This window comes from Micromys minutus (assembly GCF_963924665.1).
Source record: "Micromys minutus genome assembly, chromosome: 7".
Classification (NCBI taxonomy): domain Eukaryota; kingdom Metazoa; phylum Chordata; class Mammalia; order Rodentia; family Muridae; genus Micromys; species Micromys minutus.
Window position 1 is genome coordinate 62,785,063 of NC_137976.1, and position 12,203 is coordinate 62,797,265.

The window sequence follows — 12,203 nt, forward strand, 5'->3', positions numbered from 1 at the left end:
TGTGTGTGTGTGTGTGTGTGTGTGTTCGAGAGCGCATGTATCATTCCCTCCTCCCATCCCGTGTCTTACACAACTAGCTATTTACACACCAGATGATCCCTGCAGGAAAAGGCAAGTCCCCAGCCGCTGTGGAATTTTAAGAGAGCTTCCTGGAATGCCCTTGTGGGATGTCTGGTTCTAATTGCCTCCGTCAGCGGAGCCGGCAAGCTGGCAGGCGCAATGAGAGGTGAAATTGAACAGATTCCAGTTCACATCAGACCCCCAGTCCTGCCAGAGTCCCCCAGGGCCCGGAAAAGAAAACAAATGTGGCCCAGGCGTGGGGGGGCGAGCACAGGGGGGGGGGGGTCGGAGCGGGTAGAACACTAGACTGGAAGTTTGAACACGAAGGTTTCTGTCCCAGAGCAGTGGCTGGTGACTGTTTTCACTTTTGCTCCCATCCCTTGGTAGCCTTGTGGGCCTCCTGTTTCCTCGTCTGGGGAATGTGTGGTCTCCTAGGCCTCTTCCTAATCTAAGATGGCGGTTGGAGGGAGACAGCTGTCCCTATGGTGAGATGACAGTGTTGGAGGTCAGTGGTTTTTGTCTTCGGACTTTTGAATCAGGTTTTTTTTTTGTTTTGTTTTGTTTTGTTTTTTTACATTTTAGATCGTTAAGCATGACGGGAGGTGAGAGACCTCATTCTGCTTACTAGAACCTAGCTAGTCCCACGCTTGCCCTCGGCCTCTAGGAATGACAGAAGGTCTTGAGGCACAGACCTCTGCCTGGAAGGAGACAAGATCCACAGTTCCTTAGTGCCCCCTATGGGTCCAAAGGGTGGAGACACTTGAAAAAGGCTGTCAAAGAAGCTACTCCTCCCCCTCCTTTTCCCCTCCCCCCCCAGCCTCCAGGACATTTCTGACCCCTACCTCAGAGCCAGAGGGCTCAAACTGATCCCTAATTCAAGGTGAATTTTTCTTTGTTTTAAAACTGTTGTTTTTAAAGCACAGACTAGATTAATTTAGTCAATTCCCCCAATAGGCTACAGACTGAGCTCTTCCCAAGCGGCCCAAGGTATGTGTAAAGTGGGTTTATCAAATACACTTGCTGTTTATCGTCTTGCCCTTGCTAGGCTCAGCCCCAGCTTGAACCCCTAGCCCACAGCCAACGTGGGTTCACTTTTGAGTATGTGTAAGGAAATCTGCCTGGCCTAGACCAACCAAATCAGGGCATAATTGGCAAAGATGTCTAAGAAGATATCTGAAGAGAGGCTGCGGTCCACAGAGTCATCAAGCAACCTCGAGATCTTGGCTCTATTGTTTCATGGGCCAAGATGACCATGTAAGCCCCTGCCTTCTCAGCGCTTTACAGAAAGGAAGGACCAAAGTGCAAGTGTTACCATGGTGCCCCATCCAGTAAGTCACTCTTTTTAAGACCTTGGTGACTTCTGCCCAGACCTCATTGGCCACTCTAGCTGCAAGAATGGCTGGGAATGTTGTCCTGTCTCCTCTCCTGATGACCTGAGTTCTTCCCCTATGAGCCGGTAGATAGAAGGGCAGTATCAAGAAGACTGTTGTGCCTGCCATTATGTGTCTGGAGAGGAGTGAGAGGTATACCACAGTCCTTTTCTTGGGGACACTGGCTTCCCTCTGCAGGAAGACAGAGAGCTGCTGTATGAGGTTCATCTGATCCAAGAGGACTCCCCAGCTTCTCCCACAGGACTAGACTGCCAAGTTGGTGGGGAGAGATGGTATCCGTGGGATCATCTCTCCCAAAGTTAATGGCAGGCAGGTGATTCTGAGCAAGGCCTCTGGGCCTTTCCTCAAGAAAAACCATACCAGTTCAGCCCTGAGGCACACACTCAAATCTCAACACACCTGTCTAGTGCTTACCGCCTGGTCTGGGACCAAAGAGCATCTTCTTTTCAAAGATTCGGGTGACTTTGTTCTAGTCCCAGGTCCCAGAGGACATGGGGGAAAGACTCTCACCCTAAATTTGGATACACCCCCACTTCTCCACTCAGGCAAAGTCTATTGCTATCTCTTCACTTGTTCTGCTGGGAGCCTAGGCCAGCCTGGCTCACACACACAGCAAACTTTTTTTTTTTTTTTTTTTTTTTACGTTTTGCTCATTTAATGGATGGTACACTGATCATGTCAAAAATCTCTCTCTTCATCAGATGTTTGAGCCCCATGCAAACCCTTTGGTTTTTGAGGTTGAACATGGATTTTTACTCCATCAATAGTATGATGTTCTTGTAGTGCATTCTGAAGTTTTTCCTGTGAAGAAAGCTGAACCCAACCTATACCTCTGTGAAATCCGGTCTCTTTGTCAAAAGGTACAGCGCACCTTCTTACATGGCCAAACTGAGCAAAATGTTCTCTCAGCTCACTCAATGTCTCGGTCCAAGGAATTTTTCTGATAAACGCAACAGGCCGACCAGTACTGGAACGCAATGCCATTAGTCCCTTTATGGCGGAGGCTGCCATGTTAAAAACTGAATCACGGCAAACATTTAAATCTCTAACTGCATTTAAACTGTGAAACGCTGAGGGTTGGTATGGCTCAGGGAGTCCCCTGATGACTGGCCTCTGGTTCTCTGCTCCTGAGTGTCCCTGGCCCTTCAGATTTGGAGAGGCAGCTCATCTCTGATTTGGTCGCTGGTTCTGAGCCAGTTGACGCTAGACTCCTGGTTCTGGGCAGTTGGGGCTCCCTGGACTGTTGAGAGAGGAACAGAGAAATAGAAAATTTGTCTGTAATAGTTATTCTTTGCTCTAGAACAAGATGTACTGGGGGAAGAAGGGCCCAGGTAAAGGGAGGAGAAAGCTTTGGCTAGTTCCATTGTAAGGAACCAGTTTCTAACCTAGTGAGACTGCAGTACTTTCCTACGGGATTCAGTGAGTCACCTCTGCTGCAACAACCCCCTCATTCTTCGACGGCCAGCCAAATGTCCTGCTCAGCTGTGTGTCCTGCTAAGCTGGTGTAGACCAGCATTTTAACCAGGTTCCAGTTGTCATTCGTGTTAGATGTCACTCCCACAAAACCGACCCTCCCTGTGATTTTCATGCCCACAGCCCTTCCAGGGGAGCAGGAGAATCGGATAGAACATTTCCTAGGGTGGAGTCTCCAGGAACAAAATCCGACTAAGGGTAGAGACCGCTTCTCTGAGAAGACTGGAGACAGAAACAATCAGCTCCAATTTGTTAAGAACCATTCATCACGAAGGCCCTGAAGCTACTATGTATATTTGAGGTCTTTTCTTCAGTATAATTTGGTGATTAAACAAATATCATGGAAGGTCCCAGACTCCTGGGTTCCATAAACAGCCTCCTTCCCCCCAGGGGCCAGATTTTTTTTTTTTAATTTCTCATAATATACTTAGGTAAAGACAGAGTATCATTTTTAGCACTTTGCAAGTTGATCATTTTTCTATATATTTTATGCTATTCAATGCTGGTATTTAATACCCCGGAGCATGTAAGAACCTAAGATCCGGTTGCATTTTCACTGATTTGGAGTCAGTGGAGCTGAAAGTAAAAAACAATCTGGTGTGTGCTCCATCTTCATTTCATGGAGAGGGGTACTCAAGTCTCGTGACGGTGTTGTTCTGATGGGGTGATTCCTCTCCAGCACGGCTGTGGAGACTAAAACAACCACAAAGGAAACCCAGCCACACCCCTGCTTTTTCTGGGATTCAACTCTAAAGTCTTCAAGGCACAAAATCAGAGTAGCTGAAATGGGTAGCGATTAATTTACATGGCTCGTTTCTACCCCTGGATCATTATTTTCTTTATAAAGGAAGAATTGTATGCCACCCCAGCCAGTGGACAGTCTTCCCACTTCCTAGAATATATACATGAGAAATGCCATCGAGAATGAGTCTGCAGCCATGTATGTGATTATGGGTTTACTGACTATTAATAAGAGTTGCCCCAGAGTTTCCATTTACCCTGGGTGGGCAGGACAGGGTTCAGGCTCAGACTATTCTATTAGGCTTTATGGTACAGAAGGGGTTAAATTTAAACTTGTCATGAACTTGAAGGTGTGTGTGTGTGTGTGTGTGTGTGTGTTGAGAGAAAAAAAGGGTCGGTGTGAAGAGAATACATAGTGTTTTGACATTTGTGAAAAGGAGAAAGACCGTAAGTAGTAAATTTTTAGGTTATTATAATTATAATATAATAGTATATATTAATAATTATATAATATAGCAATATATAGTATATCATATTAGTACATATTAATGGTTAGTATATAATATATCAATATATTAATTTTATATTATATATTATATAAATTACATAAATTTATACAATATAATTTATCATATTAATAAATATTATATTATATCAATCAATGATGATAATTATATCAAATAATTGATATAATTAACATATTATTGATTAATATAATAAATTATAATAAGTAGTATCATTAGGACAAGGTGGTGAAGGATTAAAAAAAGTCCTACTTTATACCTACCTTTCATCATAATAAACACATAATAAATACAATTGAATTAAAAATGTAATAAAAACAGAATAATACAGCATAATGTCTGAGTCAATGGTCCGGAGGCTTTGGAGAACATCAGCTGTGGCTTGAAGCCCTGAACAGGAAGTCAGCAGCATAGCTGGTGGTTCTGATTCTTTGATCTCAGCCTAGGCATCTCCTGTTACCCAAAGCTCTCCCAAGAGCCAAGGGCAGTGTGCATCTAGGGTCACAACCATGTGTTACCTCTTCAGTGCAAAGTGCGCAGGTGCTTGCTGGTAAAGTGTGCTCCTCCGGCAAAGCAATGGAAACACTGATAGATTCCAGTCTTGGACCAACCAGAGGGCATCTCAGAACCTGTCATGATGGGTTTGTAAGAAACCTCTGAAGGAATCAAGTGTGTTCCCTGTGGAGACCAGAGGCTGATGGAAAACAGAAGGCACAGTAGGAGAGCCCAAGTAGAGTGTGTGCGTATCTTAGTGTGTTAAAGTCATAAGTCCCTGTTACCACCGTGATTGCTATGGGGTGGGGTGTCTAGCGCCCAGCAAACACTGCAGAAGTTCCCAAGCTTATCCCAATATACATTTCCTGTCACAGCAAGTAGATTGGTTCAAGGTGGCCCCACTGACGGGACAAACAGGAGCTCCAATGAAGAAAACACCTTAGGGATTGACCTCTACAGGGGCAGGTCCCTACCCCTCCCTCCTCTCACCACCACAGGTGCTGCCTTTGGGGGTCTCAGAGCACCCAGGCGGGTGTCAGACATCCTTCCTCTTGGCCCTTAAAGCCCTTGCTGCTCTCTGTCTCCCCTCCAGGCAGCTCAATTAGGACCTCTCAGGGACTGGCACGACCACATTGTTCGCATTCCCTGCCTATGGCTGCTGGCTCCTGAGCCAGGAGGCATGCAGATGCAGTCTGTCTGTATCAGACTCTTATCTACCTCTGAGAAAGAACAGGTCTTTTAGTCACACTTCCGACAGGCTGGTGATGACCAGGATGATCAAGAAGGTGTCTTCTGGGTATGGAAACTCCAGGTTAATTGATAGCCAGTTCGTGCTCAGGAGGTAGCCACGGTCAAGACGGGATGGGGCGGGGATGCGGAGATGAGGTGGGGGTGTGGGGATGGGGTGGGGCTGCGGGGGTGGAGGGGATTGCAGGGGCGGGGAGGGGATGGAAGGGGGTGAGGATGGGGCGGGGATGGGGCGGGGATGCAGGAATGGAGGTGGGAGTGCGGGGATGGGGTGGGGTGCGGGGATGAAGGTGGGTGGTGACATACTTTTGGACTGGCACAGTGGTAGATTTCAGAAGGGCTAGGTGTACAACAGAGGGCCTGAATGACGTTAAGGAAGACCCCGGTGGGTTTTAGGCAATGGTTATGGTAAAGAAAAAAGTCTTTGTTAGGTGGAAATATTCGCTGGCTGGTGTGAAGGTCTCTTTAATACAACACCGGGGATGGGGGTGGGGGCAGTCTTAGGTGGTTTGGTGTGGGATGACATGATGTCGGGAATTTGCCATAAAACATTCCAGAAAAGGCTGAGGGATAGACTGATTACCATAATTACTGAGGCTGGCGAGGGACGTCCGTGGGTTGTTAATATCGTTCTTTATACTCTTGTATCTGCTTAGAAATTTTCAGAGTAAAAAGTTATTTTCTTTCTAAGGGAAAGGATCTGGTTGACTAATTCATAAGCATAAAATTTAGGATGGTGCTGTGCAGCAATTGAGGTTGTCATGGTTAAAATTTGTGTCAGATGGGGAGTGGAAGGGACAGGCAGAATTTGGAATCTCTTGGCTTTGTGTACTGTGTGAATCCTTTTGGGTCTTCATAGCAGTGAAAGCATTTCCCTCTCCCAGGGTGTGACCCACCCTCGCCTCGGACACCCCTTGAGGTGGGGCTTTCAGAAGGATTCTGGCCGCCAGAGCTGGAGCTGTCCTGGCCCTGACCAGAAGACCCACCCTGAGGCGCAGCACACTCCCACTCCCATCCCTGCCCCCTTTCCTCTCTCCAGTGCTCCAAGCCGTCTGGAGAAAATTATCCAAACCCCACGTAGAAAATTTAAGACCTTGGCAGTTGTCCCATAGATGACTCCCAAATTATGCCATTCCAAAGGTGGGAGTCGGGGGAAGGCCAGAAGTTCAGAACCTAGGTGCCCATTGTATCGTCTGAGAGCTGTGAGCGCCACCTGCTGGCAGAGACCAGCAGAAAGGGAAGTCAAAGATGGCCAGGAATTCACCCAAGATAGGACTAAGTCTGGTCTCAGATCTCTCAAACTAGAGAGGATTCACTGATTAGCAGATAGAGAAAGAGCGGGCTGCGTGCCTGTGTTCATGTGTGTATGTGTACGCGAACGTGTGTGTGTGTGTGTGTGTATGTGTGCACGCGCTCGTGCATGTGTACCGAGACTTGTGTGTCATGATGACTGACATGCTGAGATTGTGTGCTGAGAAGTGCACTGGGATGGTGCTTTTGCTCCAGAATGAAGACAGTGAAGAAGAAAATCTAGCTGAGCTGTATCCCTCTCAGGGAAATTTCCAGATGTCTGTTCATCATTAATATCCAGCCCAGACATGAGAGATACGAATCTTGGCAAATGGCGTTTTCACTCGGGGGGAAAGTGAGGCCCACAATATACTCAAAGCCTATCCTGAAAACAACAGGTTCGCTACAGAGTTAGGGAACCTGAGTTGCTGAATTCGTCTTTTCTGTTTTGCAGAGAAGGAACCAAAAGTCTAATTAAAAAAAAAAAAAAAATGGAAACAAAGAGGAAATACTTCTACATTGTTGTTAGAGTTTTCTCCACCATGAGTTCTGGTGACCCTCCACCAGTACAACCCAGCACCTGCAACCAGGAGGATACTGGGGCTGCTGGCCTGCCGGCCCCGCCCTGTCCGTCTTCACCTCACCTCTTCTGTGTTTCTCTCCCAAAAGCATTTTCTGCCTCATAAATCTTAAGAAACTTACTGTTTCCCGAGAAGTCTTTTAGTCCAAAGATGTGGCTTCACAGCCCAAACTCTACCGTGAGAGCAAAATCTCCCCTAGAAGGTGGTGGGGAGGACGCTAGCCCTCCATCTGCCTCTGAGAGCTCACAGGCACCGAAAACTTTTCCCAGCTTCCGGCTAGCATTGCCAGAACACGCGGCTCTGCTTCTCTGCCAGGGTGGGGGGAAAGGCGGGGCAGCACAAAGTGGAGAGAGAACTCAAGGGTTCGGCTCATCCTTCCCCTTCGGAAGCAGGACGGGGACCAGAATCTCTCTGTTGCTTCTGTCCTGGTGCAACAGGTCTTCCTTCTGCCCAGCTCATCCCAGAAACTGACCAGAACAGTCCTCTAGGGCTTTGAGCTGCTTTTTCCTACACCAAGTTACCTTGACTGTTACCTCACATGCACTAAGCTATGCCTTGTCCTTGTCCCTAACCACACTGGTCCCATGCCTGAGTGGATGCCAGTGAAACTGTCAGTCCCTGCTTCCTGACCTCAAATGCTGGTTCCTCTACCTATGTGCTCTAATAGTTCTTTTTGTTGTAGAACCCTTTCTCAAGTGCCACCTTTTTTCTAGAAGTCTCTAGAAAATCATCCCGTTCTAAACTCAACAGAACCCCCTTTTGGGACTCCTGGGCTTCATTTGGCTGATGCCTCTTCTGAGCTTTGCTGGCTGCTCTGCTTGTACCTGTTTGTGTCCATTGATGAGTCCCCCTCTCTGGGGTTCTGAGCGATAGACAAATATAACACCTACAACATCCTGCCCTTCTTTTCCTCCCACCCGTGTGCCCAGAGGTCCAGCATAGTTTCCAGTAGAGAGAAATTTCTTAGGAACTTAGGTACTAGTGAATGTCTCAGTGACTTGTGGGTTCTAGTGTTATCCAGTATTTTGGTTTCTGCAGTCTTGACTGTTCTTCCCAAAGGCCCGTTAACCCAGAAGAACAACATATTATTGAGGGACAAACTTATCACTGTCACTGTGCTTAGACCCGAAGCCCTGGTGTTCCAGAGGCAGGAGAGCTGCGGCCGCTTCAGTTTCTGATCACGCCTGTTGTGGGAGGGATGAAGACTCCGAGCCCATCTGTCCCTGGAGAGGATGCATTCCAGAGCCTAGGACTGACACTGAGAAGAAAGGAATCTAGGAAGGTCATCCCTGGAGAGCTCTAGAAAACAAAACACAACCTGCCAGGTCCCTGTTGGTCAGGTGTCTTTGCAGCTTTGGTGCATAGGTGACAGCGGGAACAGAGTTCTGGTCCTGGCTCTGTGTGATCAGAGCTCAGGCCTGTAATGAGTTCCTGTCACTTCTGAATGATGTCGTTGTTGACGATCGAGACTTTAAGATCTTCCCATCTAACTAAAGCAGAGTGCTTCCTGCAAAGACCTTCCCACATCTCTGTCTTCATCCACAGCCTGTTTAAGTCCTTCACAGCTGTGGGGATGCCAGATTGTCCTGGTCAAACAATGGTTTTTACTGAGGATCAATAACCAATAAATGATTCTATTGAGAACTTCCAGCCACTGTGACCTTTTGAGGCTATTGAGAGTGGTCACCTCACATGTGGAAAAAACATGTAAAAAAACATGTAAAAGGAAGACATGAAAAAATACATTTATTTGGATGAATATTTTACCTTTTGAATAGTTCTGTGTACTTTTGCTGGTTCTCTAAGGACTCACAATCACTGTAACTAAATATTAGAATGAAAAACTTTAATGAAGAAAAAGGACCTTGACTCCTACTATTCAAAACAACTATAGGTTCAGTGAACCTCTCTCCAGGCCTACAATGTGCTACTCTGCAATTATTAATATGATCCTATAATCCTAACATATAAATATTTATTTCATCTCACCAAGCTCTTATGATTTCAGAAATACCCTGTTTTCATGCCCTTTTCCCCCTACAATTAGAATTGCCAAAGGATGCTCACCTTCCACAGATTGCTGGTGCTGGCCCTTGCAATGACTGAGCCATCCAGCTTGCCTCTCCTGACACACCAGCTGGATGATGGGATGGCAAACCTGAAGGGACCCTACCTACATAACACAGTTTACAGAGCCTTTAACAGATGGGAAGAGATAGACTGGAGAGATGGCTCAGTGGTTAAGAGCACTGACTGCTCCTCCAGGAGTCCTGAGTTCAATTCCCAGCAACCACATGGTGGCTCACCACCATCTGTAATGAGAGCCGATGTCCTCTTCTGGTGTGTCTGAAGACAGCTACAGTGTGCATCGCTTAGAGGCATGCTTGGCATGCTACCATACACCTATGCAGCCAACACTGGGCATTTCCTGAGCTGGCATCTGCCCGAGGTGAGAACCTGGACTGCGTGCCTGGATGAATTCAACACGACCCAGGATGACCAGGGCGCCGACTGTCCATTCTCTTCCCAGAGATGCCTTGCCAGGGTTCAAACCTTGGTCTTAAGGGGTGGGACAGAGACATCAAGAAGAAGCTGTACAGTGCAAGCCCTCTGAAAACTGGGAGTTTGGTGGAAACTGGGGTAAAGTGGTTTGGAACTTTAAATGATCTCATGAAAATGAACGGCAGGGCCCCTGCTACCCCCTTCACCCAGAATGGGGCAAGCTCCCATCTCGGCTGGGACTCTTCAGGTGCTGGCCTAGGTAAATGCCCCACAGCTCTGGAGAAAGCCTTCTGGTGGGGACTGGACAGGCTGGGGAGGCCCTGCTTATGCTAACAAGGCACTAAATTAGGGCATTACATGCCTCATTTAGCACGACTGTGCAAAAACCTAAAAGTACTAATAAATTTCCCTTCTGGGGTCAAGAATCATAAAAGGATAGATGATCAACCATTAATTAGAGAGGCAATTACAGCTTGACGGCTTCTGTTCTATCTCTGTCTTCTCTCAAATGGCACAATTTGTTCCAAATGCTTTTTGCAAGCAGCCTTTCTTGGGGTTGTGGGGGGTGGTATTAGCCAGGAGAGGTGCTCCTGTCCTTCATCTCTCTTGCCTGGATGTAAAATTTTTAGAAGATCAGCCCTGGGCATTTGATCTAAAGAGAACTTTTTTTTTTTTTTTTTTTTTTTTTTTTTTTTTTTTTTTTTTTGCACCCCATACCTCCTGAGTATAAAACATAGGATGTTACTTATACAAAAGGACATCCATCGCTCTGGGGACGCCTGGATTTTGTTCAGTCTTATAAAGCAGAGCATCTTTTATTTGAGTTCACTAGAGATGCACAGTTATACAGTATGGGAAGCTGGATGAGGGTTTTGTATTTCTTAGTTGGAAGTCTTAAACATGCCAGTTCCGTGCCAGCTCTGGTGACCTTTAGAAGTACTGAGTATAAAGTGAAATGTTGGCTAAGAATCATGGGGCTTGGCCAGGCACTGATGGTTCATGCATTTAACCCAAGCACTCTGGAGGCAGAGGTAGGCAGATATCTGTGAATTTGAGGCCAGCCTAGTGAGTTCCAGGACATCCAAGGCTACACAGAGAATTGTCTAAAAGAGAAGAAGAAGAAGAAGAAGAAGAAGAAGAAGAAGAAGAAGAAGAAGAAGAAGAAGAAGAAGAAGAAGAAGAAGAAACAAAAACCATCAATCAATTGTCAATCAATCATAGGGCCAGTGGGCCATGGTAGGACAAGCCTTTAATCCCCAACAGCAAGAAGCAGAGGCAGGTGGATCTCTGAGTTCGAGGCCAGCCTCATCTACATCTAGAGCGAGTTCCAGGACAATCAGAGCTGCAGGAAAAAATCCTGTCTCAAAAAAACAAACAAACAAACAAACAAACAAAAGAATTGTAGCACCTGTGAGATGGCTCAGCTGACCTGAGTTTGATCCATGAGACCCACATAGTACAAGGAGAGAACTGGCCTCTGCAAGATGTTCTTTGATGTTTACATATGTGCTGTGGCACTCACCTTCCCTAACTAACTAACTAACTAACTAACTAACTAACTAACTAAACAAACAAACAAGCAAACAAATAAATGTAATTTAGGTTTTAGAAACAGCTCAAATAAACAAGAAAACATACAGGGTCAAGGTGGTACCCTGTGCAACAGGGTCAATGTAATGTTCTAAGAGCCTCAAGCTTCCTCCAAGCATGGGCTTTGATTGAAGAGGCAGGTGGGTGCCACAGACCAAAGAGCAGCAGACTTGGGGTATTCTGGGATGCCCCTGACCATGTGAGGATCAATGGAAGTAAAATAAATCTAGAGGAAGGTTTCCCTGTGTGTGTTGAAGCCAGAATGTTTCCCACAGGTTGTGGCTTCGGAGGTATAAACTTATCCAGATGTTTTAAACTTTCCCTCTGTCTTATCCAGATGTTTTAAACTTTCCCTTTGTTTTATCTAATCATCAAAACAACTGGTGCTTTTGAACTTTCCCTCCCTGCCCTTCTGGGACTCCGAGTGCCTACTTTAAATGACTTCTCTTTGTTTTCCTAATAGCTCTCAGCCCTAGGGTGCCCAGGGCCTTTGCTCAAGCACAAAAAGCTCTAGCTTTGAGGTCCCCTACAGTTAAGGTCCACCCAGAGTGTTCAAATGCGGATCTGGGCTGGTACCTGAAGTGCAAGGGGTGAGAGTCCTGCGGAAGGAGGGGACTTATCCTTTGAACTCTCCGAGGGAATCTGGGGAACAGCCGCTGTAGGTGGAATCCTGGGGGTTAACCTTTCAGTGTTCAGCGAGCAGGTGCCAGGTTGTGCGGGCCACTTGTGAATGATAAAGGAACCCATTTTCTCCTGTCTCGCCTTTCTCTCCCACTAGCAGCCAACACCATCTATATACATCAGCTCTG

The 12,203-nt window shown here is 46.5% G+C and overlaps 1 protein-coding gene across 1 annotated transcript; it reads right to left on the minus strand.

Annotated features, from left to right (window-relative positions):
- Nucleotides 1-2,129: 2,129 nt before the first annotated feature.
- LOC308422749 (SRA stem-loop-interacting RNA-binding protein, mitochondrial-like) lies at nt 2,130-2,462 on the minus strand (the record flags this gene model as incomplete). Its single annotated transcript, XM_080919415.1, has 1 exon — nt 2,130-2,462. One exon carries the CDS (start codon nt 2,460-2,462, stop codon nt 2,130-2,132), a length of 333 nt encoding a protein of 110 aa, XP_080775541.1.
- Nucleotides 2,463-12,203: the final 9,741 nt, after the last annotated feature.